Below are 19,558 nucleotides of genomic sequence, written 5' to 3'. Positions count from 1 at the left end.
TAGATAATTAATTCCACAATTAATTTAATTACCAAATATTATTATTCATGCTTTCCTGAAATGTGATATCAAAGCTTTTATTAAAACGTCGAATCTGAAGTTGTGATATTACGAAAGATTTTGAATTTAATACTTCTCGTGCATGAAAAGTTCTGCAGTATTAAATTTTTTCCCGTCTTTTCTTGCGGTAATAACATTATCTTTCACCCCTTAACAGGTTACCAAACAGAAAAGAATAAAGTTATCCCTTTGGGAACACCTGGCGTACAGTCCGGTCTTATAAAATTCACTGCCAATTACAATAGACCTAAAATTTCACAATATATAAAATACGAGTTTTGTCTGTACATTGGTCCGAATTTGGAAATAATTGTATTAATTTATCTGTCATGTCCATAGTAACAAGGAAATGCACTTTTTTACTTCTCCGCAATTTCTGTCTGTATGTATGCATGTATGTACGTATGTATGTACACGCATCACGAGCAAACGGCTGAAGAGAATTTAATGAAAATCGGTACAAAAAGCCCGGGAATAAGTCGCTACAATCTAAGCCATAAGTAAATCGTTTGCACGCTGAAAGAAATGGTAGTTTACGGGAAGGCCGAAAATTTAATTCTCAAATATTTATTATTGTCCTATATTAATGAAACTCGGTATGCAAAGTCGGGGAAAAAGTTGTTATAATCTAAGCCATAAATAATTTTATTCACTCTGAGTGAAATGGCAGTTTAGGGGAAGGCCTAAAATTGAATAATCAAATATTTGTTATAAGTGGTCCTATTGACAAATTAGTATATAACTAAATTATATATTATTAAATTTCCGATCATTTGTGTCATACATTTTACTGTACCGGCTATGATAACAAAGATATTCATGAATTTGGATTATTTTGCTAAGTCTATTTCAGCGCTGTCACTAGAAAATGGATAAACGGATTTTAATGAAAATCGTTATGTAAAATCGAGGAATAAGGAACCACAGTCTACGCTATAATTAATTTTATAAAACACCCTAATATTACAGAGTCGAAAGATAAGTGAATGTGAAGGCCAACAATAGAGAAAGCTCATAACATTGATCAACAAAGAATTACAGTGACAACTGTTTGTTGTGATGTGCTTTGTGTGTCTGTTGCTGCTCATCTCCGATAGATGGCATTACTGCTGTATACCGAGTTTTTAATTTACTTTACGACGCGCCGACACAGATAGGACACTTGGCGAAGATGGGATAGGGGTGGGAAGGAGGTGGCCCTGGCCTAAATTACGTTACAGCCCCATTTAACTGGTTAGGAAATGGGAGATCACGGAAAACCATCTACAGGGCTGTCGACAGTGGGGTTCGAACCCACTACCTCCAGGACGCAAGCTCACAGCTGCGTGCCTCTAACTGCACGGCCAACTTGCCCGGTCGTACTGAAAATAACAGCCTGCCTGAATATTTGCGGAAAGCAGCTGGGGAGTTAGATAACTTTCTTCTTTAGCATGCCGCTGCTCTGGTTCATATATATTCAAATACTAATATTACATAGCAAACTGGTTCATCATAGCATTCGAGCTATTCAATCCCTACTCTGAGGCACTGATTGGAATGAGCAGCGTGCATATTTAATGGAATAATGTTGACTGTTAGATCGGCACCGTAGTTCTGTTCGCTAAAAGTGAGAAAAGGTGTGGTTTTTTATTTGATCGAGAATTTTATATAACATTGCTTTTAGTCGCTACATTCCTACCGACGACTTCAGGTAGGAAACTACAGTCTTTCGGAGAATCCCGTAGCAAAGCACGGGTACATCAGCTAGTTTTGGATAGCTCTGTCGCCTAACTCTTACACTTCTGTCTCTCGAGTGGAAGATTCCACTGCCTCAGTTCTTGTGCAATTTCCGCCAATTTTCACACGTCCGCTATTGGCCTCATAAATTCAGCAGGCTGGATTAGAACATGATTCCGGATTCCCATACAGACTTTGCCTCATATATTACTTCTAGACAATTTTCACAAATATGTACGAAAGATATGAACCAACTGGGTTCAGAACAACCAACTGGGTTCAGAACACACACACACACACACACACACACACACACACACACACACACACACACACACACACACACACACACACACACATACACACACACACATATATATATATCTACACGAGGTTGGTGCGTACATTTCAAATCTCGTACTTATTGTGCATGCTTTCGACTTTTATTTTATTTTAACCAGTTCTAGAGCAATATTAAAAAGATTAAGTAATTAATGCGTGAACATGCTCGGAAACGGAACAGTTGAAGATGCATCTATCAAGGCGCACTTCGAAGTTATGCCGGGATCAGTCAAGAAGCTTCTTGGGGGACGTGAATTGTAAACTGAAAGGTTTTCCATAAAACTTCAGATAATGAGTTTCTACCAGATTTCTACCTACACTCGTTCCCGAATTGAAGTATTCTCCTGCCACATCCATAGACGTAGAGAGATATTTCTCCGCACTGAAGCAGGTGTTAACAAAGCCACAGAATTTAAACAGAAAACATGGAAAACACGTTTGTAGAGCATTGCAAAGAAAAACAATAAAGACATGGATATAATCATTCAAATCATACATCTGCTTTAATATGTTAACAATTTTTAACACAGAATAGAGAGCGTACAACATACATAAATCGTCCTTATTCCTAATAAATGCACAGATGATGTAAATGTGAACTTTTTAACATAAAAATGAGAGCGACTTCGCAGGGTTAAATTGGCGTCGTAGGTAAAATTTCTGCCTCTTAGCAAGTTGACACTCTGATGTCCATACCATGCCGTAATAAATATCTCAAGCGAAAATGTATACTTGGTACTTTTTAAATGTTACTGCTATTATGTGAAACGGAACGGAATTCAACTTATATTCAACCCAAAACTTTATATGGGAAATAGAAACATATTTTAAAATACAATATATTTATTTGTTAGGTCCAATTTCGATGCAAGCCACTTATAGCTCATAAAATGCGTGATCGGCTCGTGTATATGGAAAAATTTCCAAGTGAAATGTGTGGCTAAATTCTTGATTCTACACTGAAATAATGACTATTTTTATCTACCTTATTTTCTACCTTACTGAGCATACGAGTGGAGTATTCATAATGAGGGCAGGTTGGATAATTAAAATTGCATTATTATTTGCGAATTTTTCAAATGTTTGATTCTTACAAATTATCACAGTTTTTATTTGATCAATTCCGCAGCCAGAGGTTTGATTAGATTATTTTCTTTATCATTATTACGATTATGTTGGACAGCATGGTGCTGCGGACGAATGGCTTGCCAAGTGACATATAATAGTGAGGCTTCTTGCCAGTGTGAGTGCTGAAGGGCACTTTCAGGGTACAAGAGTTGATATTTTATAGCATTACTCAGCACTTTTTGACTTCTAGCGCGTATGCTTCCGTATATATTTCAATAGCGTGAGTTTCTGCGTGAAAGCAGTATGGCTCCTAACCCGTATGTAACCGAGTGTGTTTGGTTAGGGCACCCTTTTGGCTAAATCCCTTGCCACATATATCGCAAGCGTATGGCTTTTTTCCTGTATGCGTCTGAATGTGTTTGGTAATATAGTCTCTCAGGCTAAAGGCCTTTCCACAAATATTGCATGAAAAGGGCTTAATGTCTGTATGCGTTCGCAGGTGTTTGGTTATATCGCCTTTATCGCTACAGCCCTTGCCACAATAATTGCAAAAGTATCGTTTCTCACCTGTATGCTTCCGCAGATGTCTGGTTAAGTGGCCTTTCTGCCTAAACGATTGCCCACACGTTTTGCACGAAAAAGGCGTCTCATCCGTATGCGTCCGCAGGTGTGTTGGAAGACAGCCTTTCTGGGTAAAAGCCTTGCCACAAATATTGCAAGAATATGGAGTCTCCCCTGTATGCTTCCGCAGATGTCGGGTTAGCCCGCCTTTAACGCTAAAGCCCTTACCACAAATATTGCAGGGATACGGTACCGCTTCTGTATGCATCCTGAGGTGGTTGGTAAGTTCGACTTTCTGTCTGAAGGCCTTCCCACAAATATTGCAAAAAAAGGGCTTCTCGCCTGTATGCGAACGGATGTGCCTTGTCAAATGCGACAATCTTCTGAACATTTTCATGCATATTGAACAGTGAAATCTCTTGTCGTCTCTATGAAGCCGAGTGTGAACAATCAACTTCCTCTTATTAGTAAAGCATTTGTGGCAAATTTCGCACATGTGGATGAAGTGTTCCATATGAACCATGACGTGCTCAGACAGGCTGCCTTCGCTACTGAACAGCTTTCCGCAGTGATCGCAGATGAGGGGACGAACCTCTATGTGTCTCTTGAAATGTCGTCCGCCATCTGGAGGTGGATGATCTGCGTAGCTCACTTCTGGGCTCGATCTAGAGTGAGAAATTGAAACCATATGACCAATTGTTCAACAGTCAACCCCACTACAAATCTCACACAGAGGAAAGGATACTGAACATTTCACTCACTGATACCCCATACAGTGAGCTCGTTACTAATGACCATCACATTCTTGAGGGTAAACATCATCTTCACTTAAATTCAGAGTGTAGTCGTCAATTACAAAAGCACTTGCTTGTTACGAGGAGGTGTTGCGTCTTTTCTCTCGAATGCCCAACGTCACAATCTACAGTGCAATAATCTTGTGACAATTTAGTAATGTACGAGCTCATGGACTACATCATTTAAAGAATGAACGAGGAGCAGTAGTCTACCCGAAAGGAGAAGCTCTTCCATCCGACAAACATTTATCTATTGAGTTCCGTAAAGACTACACACCTACATAAGGGACGGGTAATGCTTTGGAGCTTTCGATCTCATTCAACCACACTGTGCTTTGCGGCGGGTGTGTGTTTAATTTTTGTAAAAGCCCTTGTCGTTGTTTGAGAGAATCCCAGTGTTGTAGGTTCTAATACAGTTGAGAACATTCTTTGCCGACAGTGAGCAAGATCTGCTCATCGATGACAAATACTTTATAAATATTACATACTGTGACACAAACATACTATAACACTCTCAGCTGGAACGGGAGACAAGTGACTATCACTATGCATGAAGTTCGAAGAGACAGAATGCGCGGCGGAGATGGGAGTAATAATTTGTCGTTAGTTTTGAATGTCATGATGTACGCCAAGGCAAGGAAATGTATGTACTTGTGAATGAACGAAAATTGAGGAATTGTTGTATGTAATATTAACGTGAATGAGTTTTCTTTATGTCGCACCGACACAGGTCCTATGGCGACGATGCGATAGGAAAGACCTAGGTGTGACAAGGAATCGGCCGTGGGCTTAAGTTATGTAGAGGCCCAGCATTAACCTGTGTGAAAATGGGAAAAACGGAAAACTATTTTCAAGGCTGCCGACAGTGGGGCTCGAACCCACTAACTCCCGAAGGCAAGCTCACAGGTGCGCGCCGCAAATCGCAAGGCCAGCTGGCCACTTGTACAGTTTTCATAGTAGAGATTTTTACGAGATTGCTACGGAAAGGAAACTGGCGAATGTTACCGTATCACACGAATGTAACAACTGGTATCAGAAGTGCGATTGTCCTTGACTATTCGTGACTGTTAAAAGATAGTATGATATAAGGAAGAAAACACAAGGAGTGATGGCTTTGATGAAAGTGAGTTTGAATTATTTAAAAGTTGCCGAACTGAAGTGCGACCTGAAAAAAACGTGATGAGGATATTTCCGGAACGAAGGCCATTTCAAGGTCACGACTTGGAGCAGTAATAGCAGCAGAAGGTTCGGATACAGATAAATACATTTTTGAAATAGCAGGTGATTCTAACATATTTGCGCAAAATTTGGACGTTCGCAAATAGTTCTAAAAAGTCAAGCCGAAATTTTAGCTTATTGAAGATAAAGCTAGTTCTCAGAAACAAGCTGAAAAATATAGATTGGTAGAATCTAACTGAAATTGATCAAGGACTAAAGCAAATAGAAAATGTTGTAGAGAGTAAAACAACGGCTATAGAGGATCGACTTGCATCAATAGAAAAGAAGTCTATACGAAATAACACGTATATCGCTGAATTCAGAACAAAAACAGAGAATGTTGCCGGAACGCTGCATGTGAAACCACCACCTTATGTTTGTAAAACTCCATGTTCTACATATCGAAGGCAATTTTAAGCCGCAGCCGCCGCCAATGGGTTGACTAGAGAAGAAAAAGGCACTGCCTCGGATATTGCGCAGCGAGGTGATGCGCTGGATACACTCCCAGCGATTCCAGGCAGCGAGCAAACTAATTTCGATTCTCTGGTGGCCCGATTAGAGATGGGATAGGGTGATAAGGACTTTCAAAAAATTTACCATTCTTAGCAGACGTCAGAAACCTGGCGACACAACAAGTGTTCGATACAGACATCGCGCGTCTTCGTTCTATGGCTTGTCATTCACCTACAAATGATTTCATGGAACAGCTAAAATCATTTACAGTCCCTTTTGATGGATATATTCGAGCCAGAATTGCAATGAGTTCTTCGTCTGGCGCACCCATATAGGTTAGATAATGCGTTGGCTCGTGCATTTTAATTCGAAGCTGCTACGCAGACCTCAAATCTGCAGCAGCTTCGACAGCTGGATGAAGAGGGGCCCCTAGACGAGAAGGTAGAGGGGATTGTTTGATAACCCAGCCCAATGAAGACGGACGAATTCGAAGGCGGGAGATTCGCTGTTGGAGTTGTGATGAGTTTGGGCATATCAGTAGCCGCTGCCATAAAGACTCAAAGTTTCTGGAAAACTAAAAAGAGCCGGAACTAAGAGGCGAGCACCGATGTCAGTCCTCCTGCCCCGCTAAAGGTGGGTGGTATATATAATTTCACACCTGCGTGTTTAGACAGTATTTTTATCGACGGATAAGTGAACGGTTTTGTTCGTATTTCGCTTCTGGACATCCTGGCCAAACCAACGTTGTCAAGGACACCTTAAAAGGAGACCTGAAACCTACGACAGTTTTATTGAAAAGCGCAACCGAAGACCCAGTGAACACGTACAGCGAAAAATAATTCAACATCGGCCAGAGGAGCAAGTTGATAGAACATCGAGTAATAGTGGCTCATGTCACAGATGATGTTGTTCTTGGCATGAAGGTAATGACTAAACCTGAGCTCACTTTGGATCTGAAACGAGGATGCTTGAAATTCGCAAAGAAGATTTTTATCACGGATGAACCAGTCCGACCTTTCAAATTATCTAAATTACAGACAATGTACTTCATCCCAGAAGCGATAATGTGATGTGGGTCAAATGTATAACATAACGAGAAGTGACGGGAATAGTCGATCCCGTTGACGAACAGGAAGTCTGCCCAGCAGTATTAGAGGGAAGAGGTGTAAATGCTAAGGAGCCTATTCCAAGCACAAAGATGAGGCTAAATGATTTCCCAGTATCATTGAGGAGAGGCACGCAGGTGGTCTGTTGTAATCCGGTATGATCCATTGTTCATGGGGAGACCACGAAGGATGCCCAGGATGTCCATCACCTTTCAAAATTAACCGAGACACCGGACATACCAAGCTGACACAGGATCAAAAGGCCAAAGTCGAAGAAATGTTCTTCAAATATCAACATGTCTTCGCAATCGAGAACTGTCCGTACGGCAGGACGAGTGTCGTGAAATATAAATTAAACACCGGAAATATACAACCAATTGGACAGACATGAATAAGCAGAGTGTTACTGAACCGTCTAGTAGTCCCTGAACGTCACCGGTGATTTTAGTGAAGGAAAAGGACGAGTCGACCTAATTTTGCGGACTGGCGACAGTTCAACACCAAGACAGTGAAATACATCCATTATCAAGTATAGTTCACTCTCTAGACACATTGTCTGGATCTCAAGTGTTCTCCACACTGGATTTGGAAAGTGGATATTGCGAGTAGAAATGGAGGCCGAAGATAGAAAACAGCGTGCTCAATTGGTACGGGACTTTGGGACCGCATGATTACGAATTTTGTACTGTCCAATGCTGCAGCTACATTTGAAAGACTGATGGAGACAGTACTCTGAGGTCTGTCGTAGGAAACCTGCCTCGTTTATTTTGATGACCGCATTGAAATAGGTAAGACTTTGATGAACACCTATCGAACCTGGAAGAATTCTTTAAGCGGATGCAGGGAGCCAACCTGAAGCTGAATCCAAAGAAATGCCACCACTTCCGGAAAAACTGTCAGTTATTTGGGATATGTCGTTTTCAAAGATGGTGTAGTCGTAGATCCAGAGAAGATACATGCAGTAAAAGAGAGGCCTGTCCCGAGAGACGTACATGAAATCCGGAGTTCCTTAGGACCATGCTCCCACTACCGATGTTTCGTGCCCGGATTTGCCAACCAAGCTAAACGGATGAACAGGACGATTGGCAAACAGCTTTCTAAAATTATAGCCGACAACCAACTTGACTGGGATGAACACTTGCCATTATTTTTAATGGCATATCGGTCTCTGGTCCAAGAAACGACAGGACAGACTCCGGCCTGTGTTCTCTTCAGGAGCGAGCTGCATTTTTCCTGCAATCTGACGTTCGGCAGTAGACCCGGCGAGCACCAGATGGCTGGGGATGACTACGTGAGGTGTTGGAGAGAAAGAATGGGTCAGATTCAGAGCCTCGATCAAAGAAACAGAGAAACTGCTACTGGCCGAATAAAACATGGCTACGACGCGACGCGCGGGCTGAAGAATGTGGATTCAAAGCCAAGGATTTGGTGTGTCTCTTTAATCCACGGAGGCGGCGAGGTCTGCCACCTAAACTACAACGTTCATGGGATGGACCAAACAAGATGTTAAAGACTTTATATATATTATTCTTAGACTTTCCAGGGGAATGAAAAGGGAGGAGCATTTCAATTGGCTAGCACCATACGAAGGAGCAAATTCCTTGACTAACGGATAATCAAAGACTGGTTGCAAACTGATCCAGGACGGAACAGTCCTAAAGAGGGGGCAGTTTATGAGTCAAGGAGTAGTAATAAGTCCCTCAGATGGACAACGAGACAAACGACGATCGCTCAGCGAAAAAGCAAGGGGAGAGAAAATGTGCTGCAGAAGTGAGAATTATATTTTGTCTGTTGTTGTTGAATATCATGCTGTATGCCAGGGCAAGGAAATTTATGTACACATGAATGAAAGATGCTTTGGAAATTGGTCTATGATATTTTGATTTAAATTATTAGGATTAGCATGAATGTGTGTGTACAGATCACTTTGTAATTTGGTAATGAGATTTACAAGATACGGTGACATAGGCCATATTCTTAGTCACCATCGTAACGTCTCGGACAGTATTACCTTAAGTTGATATGGAAGCGTCCAATTTAGGGAGAAAGCTGTCATCTGTTTGTTATCTTTAAGATTCTCCAAGATTTCATCAGGACTGGTAGTCTCCATGTTGCATATGGCCACTGTTACAAGACATACGTTTCCGGTACTCATGAATGTAACAATATGTATTATACTTGTTCATTGTTATCATACCAGTGTAGCATTCTATTATGTCACAATTTGGACACACCAAATTACAGAGTTTTGCGCAAGATGGCGTCAGCGAAGGATGTAAGTGAAGATAGCTCCCGGTTCTCTTGCGAAATAATCGGGAATAAGTGCGGTGTAAACAAGAAGCGAGTGAAGAATGGTATCCAGTGTGAAAAGTGTTTAATTTGGTACCATTTTGAGTGTATATGTAGTGCTGGTTTTGCTAAAAATGAAGATACTTGGACTTGTGTTAGCTGTGGCGAGAGCAATTTGAATAGCGGTAACAAACCTAGGTCTACAACGGTCAACGAATCGCTGGCGTCTCATTCCTTGGAGGATGGAGGTAATGATAATGTACTTGTAATTCTTTCTTTACTGCAACAGGATTTACAAGCATTAAAAGCGGAAAATGAGATTTTAAAGGAGAAGGTACGTTTACTGGAATCGAAAGTACCAGTAAACACTCAGAACACGGGTGGCTCCGTGAATTCTAGCGCGTGGTGTCAAGTTGCTTCAGATTCTAGGAGGAAAAGAGTACAGTTAAATAAGGACAACTTTGTAATTGACACTAAAAATAGATTTTCAGCCCTGAGGGAAGTAAGCGATACGCAAGGTATCCGCACGGGAAGCAGTCAGACGTATAGCGCAAGACCCGTTACGAGAAGCGGCAAAGTTAGGCCTAAAATCTCACACAGTGCACCGGCGAAAGTGTCGAACATTCTCATATTTGGTGATAGCCAGGCGAGGGGAATTGCGGAGAAAATGAACAATAAAGATATTGCAGCATCGGCTGTCATCTATCCTGGGGCCCCAATGACGAAGGTATTGGAAAACACGGAGCAGGCGGCAAGAAATCTCGGAAGTCGTGATGCAGTAGTGATCATCGGCGGGACGAACGACGTAGCTCACAACGACGCTAAGAATGTCATTTCTGAACTTAAATATGCACTAGGTAAGCTGACTCACACTAACATTTTTGTAGTGAACGTGCCCCACAGGTATGATTTGATTAGAGACTCGTGTGTGAACATTGAAGTGGACAAAGTTAATACAGATATGCTAAAAATTTGTAAACATTTTCGTAATACACAGGTAATTGATAGCAGCAGTTTCGAGAGACACTGTTACACAAAGCATGGCCTTCATCTAAACAATTCAGGTAAACAAAAGATAGCAAATATTGTTCTAGATTTTATTAATCTTAAGATATGTACTGTAAAAGAGGCAACTCCCTTGAGTTATAATACTGACCAGGAAAACTAGTAGAAAGAGCCAGCCGTACTTCAAGCTGGCTCAGCCAACTAGAAAATGAAACTCAGGAAAGTAACGAATTTCAAGTTAACCAATTGCAACAGTCAAGTTTTAGGGAGGAAGGGGGTCTGAGATTGCTCTTGGTAAACTGTCAGAGTGTAGTAAATAAACAATTAAAATTCGGTACATTGATGGAATCTTATGAGACTGATGTGGTGATAGGAGTGGAATCGTGGTTGAGAGAAGGGGTGGGTAACAGAGAAGTATTTCCAGAAGGGTACACAGTCTATCGTAGAGACCGAGGAGATAAAAAGGGAGGGGGGTGTTTATTCTGGTGAAGGAAACTTATTGTTCACATGAATGGTTTACCGATGAAAGGGATGAAATATTAGGGATAAAATTAATTTGTGATAATATGATGGAGGTGGGAATTATAGGAACATACAGGCCAGGAAGAGAGGAAAGGGACGTGGAAATATTTGAGAAAATAATAGATTATACTCACAAAAACAATAATAATGATGTGGTAATAATTGGGGGAGATCTAAACTTGCCTGAAGTTGAATGGAATGGAGCTACAAGTGAAGCCCATGAACAGAAACTGGCAAATAAGTAAATCTGGGAGGGAGGATTTACACAAGTAGTACAAGAACCAACTCGTCTCAATAACTTACTAGATGTATTCTTGATTAAACCATGGGAAATTGTTGATAAAACTGAGGTAATTGAAGGAATAGGTGACCATAAGGCTGTAATAATGGATGTAGGACTGATACCAAAAAGGCTTAATAAGAGGGTCACACAAGACAAGAAATTGTACAGAAAAACTAAAGTTGATGAATTTGGGACTTACCTTAAATCACAATTCAGTTGTTGGATAAGTGAAGGGAGTAATGTGGATACACTTTGGGCTAAATTCAAAGGAATCATTTGGGAAGGAGAGAAGAGATTTGTACCTGTTAAGAAGGGTAAAATGACCTCAGACCCTGTTTATTATACAAAGGAAATAAGAAAATTAAAAAGAAAATGTAGAATAGTAAACAGGAAAATCAAAGAAGGTAGGGAGAGTAGAGAAACTAGAAAACAGCTAATGAGGGAACTGAATAGAGTGAAAAAGGAAGCAAAAGAGAATTATATGAATGGCATTCTTCAAGACCGTAATGACCACAAAGGGAAATGGAAAAAGCTGTATTCATATATCAGGAATCAAAAAGGAAAAGGAATCCAAATTCCTACAATGGTGGGAGAAGCGGGTGAACACTATTTAACAGATACTGAGAAAGCAAACCTCTTTAGTAAGGAATTCAGATATTCAGTAGATGATTGTCAGGAGTTGGAAACCGAAACAGAAGATACAGATGGAGAGACACAGAGGGAAACAAGAAGCTTCTCATTCACAAATGAAGATATTTTCAGAGAAATCCAACTGCTTCAGCAAGGAAAAGCAGCAGGAAGTGATCAAATTACTGGGGAGGTGTTAAAGACAATGGGGTGGTACATAGTGCCTTATTTAAAATTTCTCTTTGACTATGTCATAAATAATAGTGTAATACCAAAGGAATGGAAGGAATCTATAATAATACCAATTTATAAAGGAAAGGGTGATAAAAGGAAACCAGAAAACTACAGACCAATCAGCCTGACCAGTATAGTTTGTAAAATACTGGAGAGTTGAATATCAAAGTACATCAGAGGGATATGTGATGATAAAAATTGGTTCATGAGGAGCCAGTATGGATTTAGAAAGAAATTTTCTTGTGAGGCACAACTGGTGGGATTTCAGCAGGACATATCAGATCAATTGGATTCAGGAGGCCAGTTAGATTGCATAGCCATAGATCTTTCCAAAGCCTTTGATAGAGTGGAACATGGAATATTATTAAAGAAATTGGAGGGAATAGGACTGGACGTAAGGGTTACACGTTGGGTGAAAACATTTCTAAATTCAAGGGTTCAGAAAGTCAAAGTAGGAAATAACGTATCGCAGGAAGAGAAAGTTTGGAAGGGAATTGCACAGGGTAGTATAATCGGTCCGTTACTTTTCTTAATATACGTAAATGATTTAGGGAATAATATAACATCAAAAATAAGGTTGTATGCAGATGACATAATTGTTTATAGGGAAATAAATACCATTGAGGATTGTTCAGAATTACAAAGGGACCTTGAGAGTATCCAACAATGGGTTGAAGAGAATAATATGAAGGTTAATGGAGGCAAATCAACTGTTACAACATTTACAAACAGGAGTTTTAAAACTGAATTTGAATATACTTTGGATGGGGTAGTTATCCCAAAAGATGGCAAGTGCAAATACTTAGGTGTAAAATTTGAAAGTAATTTGCACTGGAAGGGTCATGTTGATGACATTGTTGGGAAAGCATACAGATCATTACATGTCATAATGAGGCTACTTAAAGGATGCAACAAAGAATTAAAAGAGAAAAGTTACCTAAGTATGGTTCGTCCATTATTGGAATATGCAAACAGTGTTTGGGATCCTCACCAAGAATACCTAATAAAAGAAATAGACAGTGTGCAGAGGAAGGCAGCAAGGTTTGTAACAGGGGATTTCAGGAGAAAGAGTAGTGTATCAGAAATGTTAAAGGAACTAGGGTGGGAAACTTTAAGTAAGAGAAGGGAGAAAACTAGACTTATAGGGTTATATAGAGCCTATACAGGAGAAGCAGCATGGGGAGATATCCGTGAGAGGCTTCAGTTGGAAAATAATTATATCGGCAGGACTGACCACAAATGTAAAATTAGAAGAAATTTTAGTAGAAGCGATTGGGGTAAATTTTCATTCATTGGGAAGGGTGTAAAGGAGTGGAACAGTTTACCAGGGGTAGTGTTTGATCCTTTTCCAAAATCTGTACAGATATTCAAGAAGAGAATAAACAGCAACAGAGAAAATAAATGAAATGTTAGAGGGCATTCGACCAGTGCAGGTTAATGTAAATAAAAAAAAATGTGTGTGAATAAATTAATTCCATCCCCTAGTCTAAGGAGTTTGGACAGCCAAAGTAGGGGACTGCCTGTAGGGGTGAAGTACAGTGGGGACTTCGAGGGCCCTGGGACCGCTACGGTAGCTGTGAAGGCCCTTCAGGAACTCTGAAAAGTGGTGGCAAAAGGGGCTCTGGTTAAGACGCAACAGGTCGTTATGCTACTTAGGTTTCAGAATGGGTAAAGGAAAAAAGAAAAAAGTAAATAAATGCAATGTAAATTTTAATCTTATACCAGATGTACAGTATCATTTGAAGTAATCCCACATGAAGTATATCAGTTGACTATATTTGTAAGTAGTACAGGAGATATTATTAGTAGAATTTTGTAAACAATATAAATTTACTAAGGATGAGCTGTGTGTTTAATAGAAAAAATTGTTAGCGTAAATTGTATAATATTGTATTATAGGAAAATTTTGTTCTCTTGTTAATTTAATATTTAGTGCTTGACAATAATGTATTTTAGTGTACCATTTGCCACCGAGGTAGGCACCTCATTTGCAAATAAAGAGATTTTGATTTTTTGATACCTTTATAGTGCAATCAAACAGAGCTGCCTTAAATACAGTACAGAAGGATTATACAAAGAAGTTCAGACTAACTACCGTGTATTACATCAGTCTATGTCTTAAATGCTTTCTTTAACAGTGGCCATATGCAACATGGAGACTACCAGTCCTGATGAAATCTTGGAGAATCTTAAAGATAACAAGCAGATGACAGCTTTCTCCCTAAATTGGACGCTTCCATATCAACTTCAGGTAATACTGTCCGAGACGTTACGATGGTGACTAAAATATGGCCTAGGTTGTAGTGTTTTATTAAAATGTTCTGATATCCTGAAATATTTGAATCCAAATGCAAGCTATCATGTCCATGAATATTCTTATAAGTATTCCTGTAAAGCTACAGCTAAAAGGAGCATGAAAATCAAAGCTTAAACCACAATTCAATACAACAGAACATTGAAATGCACCACAGTGTCACATAGCAAATATTGAAATGTGCATACCAAGCAAATTACAGCTCCTATGGACAAGAAACATAGGAGATACGAGCTGCCCAATATAGAATACGAGTACACGTAAGGACAGGAATCCCCGTGAAGATTAGTCCAAACACGGCTGAATACTGTAGAATGGCTATATAATGCATTCGGTAAAGTTTAAAACACTAGAAATAAAGCAATCTACGCTCCCATGGCAGTTCAAGTTCAGTAAACATGAAGGTCGATAAGTAATCCGTGCTGTAGACTTAAACATCTTTCACAGTGAGCACATCAAATGAAGGCTGCCACGAAATTTACTGTAGACGATAACACTATTTTATCTATGATGAACTGTACCATAATTTTAAATGGACGGAAAATAAAGCATCCGATGGTTACACCAATCCAGTACATTTTGCAGGGATCAGTTTCTTGTGAAATTCAACATCCTCTTTATTTCCTATCGAAGAATCAACCAAAATAAGAAGTCTATTTCTGTGGTGCAAATCAGGAAATAACCCTTGTTCCAAGAACACTTCCAAATCCCGTTCTGTCATGTTCGATGACCTGATAGCATATACATTCACACTGGGAAATTCAAGTGTCATGCTTGTTGGAAATTTCGCACTGTGATTCAAGACGATAACATACGTGTGGAATAAGGATGCCATCCATTAAAATAACAGGCATTATCATGTATGAACAGGTGGTTGCTGCAACTAAACCATTGGTACCACAAATTGTCTTTGCTCCCTTAACGGCAAGAGTTCTCCCAGAACTAAATCTTTATAAAATCTTAACTGATCTGCATTTAATTACCCGCTCTTCTGTAATATTATACTCATCAATGAAATGCCTTACTTCCATAACAAACTCAACATTTTGCTCTTCTATATCACCGGTATCACCAATAGATTGGCTGCCAACTTTTTGCATGATCTTGCAAGAAACAATCTTGTTTTTCTCTCGAATCGCTGCAGACATTCTTTGGAATCTGTGAGTGTTAAGGTGTTGCTTGCATCAATTTAGAACATAAAAGATATTGCCCAGATTCGTAGCATTCAGTCGTGTATAATTCCATGTCGTTTTTGCAGTGCAATGAACTGATCACGTACGTCGATATTTTTTTCTTTGTTGTAGCACTTACCTGTTTATGCAAAGTCATTTCAATAACTTTTCAAAGTTTTGCAAAACAGTCTTGTTTTTTATTTGTCCTATTGTCCCATTGCAGTAGCTGATAAGACCCGAGGGATACTAGAGGAGGGGAGCCTTGTGGAGGGTCATATCCTCTTGATGGCTTTGTCCAGATTTTGTAAGCATCAGCCAAATAACCTTCAGGAAATTTTGTTCCAGTCTTCTTTTGTGGTGATGGATAATATGAGGAGCCACTGCCATATACTGCTGGAACACTTCCTGAATTGGTCTTATCTTCTAGCTGGGTCATCCCCAAGATCCCACTCAATATCATCTTCATCGGTGAATTATTCTTGTACCATAAGAGTTTCATACTCGTCAACAAGAATGTCTTCATCAAAGAGCTGCCCCGTGTCTACTCCTTTCTTTGCACTCCATACACCCCTCTCCTTCCATTTCCAGCAGTTCATAGTACATCAAATTACACCAAATATAGTTTCTGATGTTCTGAAACATAATTAAATTGACCTTGTCAGCAAGAACAGTTAGATTCCTTCCTTGTAACCTTATACTGGGACGTGATACTGATGTCTCAGACTGCCCTCGTGGTCTCGTGGTCTCCTCTACCAAAAGTTGTTAAATCTCGCGAACCTCTGAACATGAAAGAAAAGAAAAGTTAATAGCAGGACTCAAGAGGTATTGAGAACAAAAACGAGCATCCGAAAAGAACTAGTCATAAGCACTCCATAGTGGGCTTAAATCACTAATAAGAAATAATAATAATGATACCCTAATATGTTTTTCTTACAGCTACAGTGAAACCTTATTCCATGCATCATATTACTAAATTATTTTAAAACTACATAACTAACCAGCAGACACATGCTCATTTATTCTTCAACCACTCAGTCAGCTGTCCTCAGCAGGTAGTCTCGGCATATAACTTCACATTTTGATAATGAGCTAGATTCTGTAACACGAGCTGGAGGGAATCCCATTGTCAGGTGCCAGTCACCACAAATAATCTATTATCTTTATGTATATGGTACACAGGGAAGGAACTCAAATGGAAAGATGGTGGATTTAGACGAAAGGTACAGTGGCTGCTTTCCAGCCAATATCCTAAATACCACTGATAAAATGTGTAGCTGCTGACATTTGTCAGGCTACAGCCATGAGAGAGCCGGATAGTATAGGGTGATATGAACATCATACCCGATACTGCAAACAAACTGCAGGTGACAGTTCAGTGTTCATTGAAATTTTAAGTGTTTGTCCCCTTGTCATGTTAACTAAAACGTCACAATAATCAAGACTAGGGAAAACCAGTGTCTATATTAGTATGGCTTTATTCCATATGGAATTATATCTCCATGTTGTTCAATAGGATAGAGAACTTCATAAATATTTTGATGGATTTATTTTTCAGGATCAGACAAATCAAGTGTTTAATTTATTATTATGAAAAGATTTCTATATGTTTTCATGTCAGGTATATTGTTACCATTCTGCAGGATAGGCAGCTCAGTAATCTCAGTAATCTTTATGATACTAATTGCATGAGTCTTTGTGGCATTCAGCATTTCGTTGAGCATATACACTCAGTCAACTCAGTGGTAATTCTTAATACTTTCTATTGTTTCACCTAAATCTAAAGTCTCACAGTGTTGATGTATAAAAGATCATTAGCAGGGAGATGGAGCATGTTGTTTCCCATCACAGATAGTTCATCATAAATATAAATACCAAAAGTAAATGGCCACTGAATTTAATTTTCCATTTAGAGGCCTTCTCGTTTACTGTTACCTGCCGTCAATGGTAACTAAAATAAAAAATAAAACAGAGCCTGTATTGAAATATAGTAACTGTATCTTCTCTATCATATTTTGAATTTCTATAGCATCAATTGCTCTACTGAAGTCAAGGATAAGTATAATGAGCAGTTGTTTGTCCATAACATTTCTTAGGGCTCACTAACATTCAAAAGTGGAGGCACAGAACTGTGACCCTTCTTAAGCCCAGAATGCATTGGGTCAAAAAAGAGCATATTTATTTAGGTATTCCAGAAACTGAGCATATATTAAATGTTCAAAGGCTTTAGAAAGCGCAGGGATTATGGAGACAGGATGATATTCAGAGAGTGACTGTGGGTCTGATATTTTAGGAACCAGTATAATAATAGCTGTTTTCCAGGCAAGAGGAAACATTGTATTTAGGAAATAATTTAGAATGTACATCAATATTACAGGACCAAAAAAACCAAACCCCATGGCAATTAACGCCCTTGAAAGGGCCTTGGCCTGGCCAGCGACCGCTGCTCAGCCCAAAGGCCTGCAGATTACGAGGGATCATGTGGTCAGCACGACGCATACTCTCGGCCATTATTCTGGGCTTTCAAGACCGGGACCGCCATCTCACCGTCAGATAGCTTCTCAATTCTAATCACATAGGCTGAGTGGACCTTGAACCAGCCCTCAGAGCAAGAGAAAAATCCCTGACCTGGCCGGGAATCAAACCCAGGGTCTCTGGGCGAGAGGCAGGCACGCTACTTCTACACCACGGGACTGGCCAATACAGGCAAGAGAGCACCCATAATGTTATTTAAGAAAATACTAGGAATATCATTGGCACATAGAGCATTTAATTTAATAAGAGTACAAGACCATTTTAGCATGATTCTCTGTGAGACAGTGAAATGTGAATGATATATGGGAATTAGAGGACAGAGAGTCAGTTAAGTGGGATAGGCCTAGGTTGAATTGTTCAGTTCAGGAAGTGGTACGACAGGATTTGTCTGTCACTCTAGATGTTCCCTACTCTCACGGCATGAAGTTCATCCCAAGTGAAATTAGAATGTAAATTGTTAGCTAAATTATGGAAATATCTAAATCCTTTGTTTCTGATCAACTGTTTTGTGTAATTCCTCTGATGCGATAAGGTCCAATGTGTGTCTTGCAGGGTTTGTTTATAACACTAAAATGACAAGTCACAGTGTCTTGGTTTCATCATCTAACCAAGGTCATGTAGAGTGGGAAAACTTAATCCATTGTTTAGGGGCATATTTTTCATATTAAGACATTTACCATTGCCTTAAACAATGCTTCATATAGACATTGTATATTGCTGCACGGTAGTTGATAACTGTCATATTTCAAGAAGTCCAAGTTTACATGCTTCGTTTTTCTGACTGTTGTTTAGTTGAGTTTGTACTTTGGTACTCTCAGAGAACAAGATAAATATATAAGGTCATTGGTCAGAATGGATGGCACACGGATTAGCCCATGGGTTATTACTAAACCTGGATTTTTGTTTTACTGAGAATGATAAGTGTGTGCGATGAATGGTTGGTTGGATTCATGTAATAGTAGGTTGTACCATGAGAATAGTTACATTATGGGTATTAAAAAAGCTACAAATTGATAGCTTCCATGGGTCATATTATGCAGGTTAAAGTCATCCACAATAATTATTTGCCTGGAAAATTAGTAAATGTGTTTAGTTCTCACACCAGGCAGTTTATTCATTAGAGAAATCACCAATTTTTGCCTCTTAATATTTACTTCAACAAATGTGTATTCCAGATATGTTCGAACGTCTTGGGATAACCTACATGAAATTTGGCTCCTTAGGTCATGTCTACAACGAACTGCTGCCCGGCATCCATGCCT

General features: G+C 39.5%; 1 protein-coding gene across 1 annotated transcript in view; it reads right to left on the bottom strand.

Annotated features, from left to right (window-relative positions):
• Positions 1 to 2,661: 2,661 nt before the first annotated feature.
• LOC137501059 (zinc finger protein 135-like) overlaps positions 2,662 to 19,558 on the bottom strand; it is a 75,052-nt gene continuing 58,155 nt past the window's right edge. Inside the window, exon 4 of the mRNA XM_068227948.1 lies at positions 2,662 to 4,412. Coding sequence (XP_068084049.1) covers positions 3,497 to 4,412 — 916 coding nt within the window. The 3' untranslated portion in view covers positions 2,662 to 3,496. The remainder of the gene's footprint in view (positions 4,413 to 19,558) is intronic.

The sequence above is a fragment of the Anabrus simplex genome, chromosome 5 (assembly GCF_040414725.1).
Source record: "Anabrus simplex isolate iqAnaSimp1 chromosome 5, ASM4041472v1, whole genome shotgun sequence".
Classification (NCBI taxonomy): Eukaryota; Metazoa; Arthropoda; class Insecta; order Orthoptera; family Tettigoniidae; genus Anabrus; species Anabrus simplex.
Note: the sequence above shows the minus strand (reverse complement) of the source record. Positions and strands in the feature narration are given on the sequence as shown.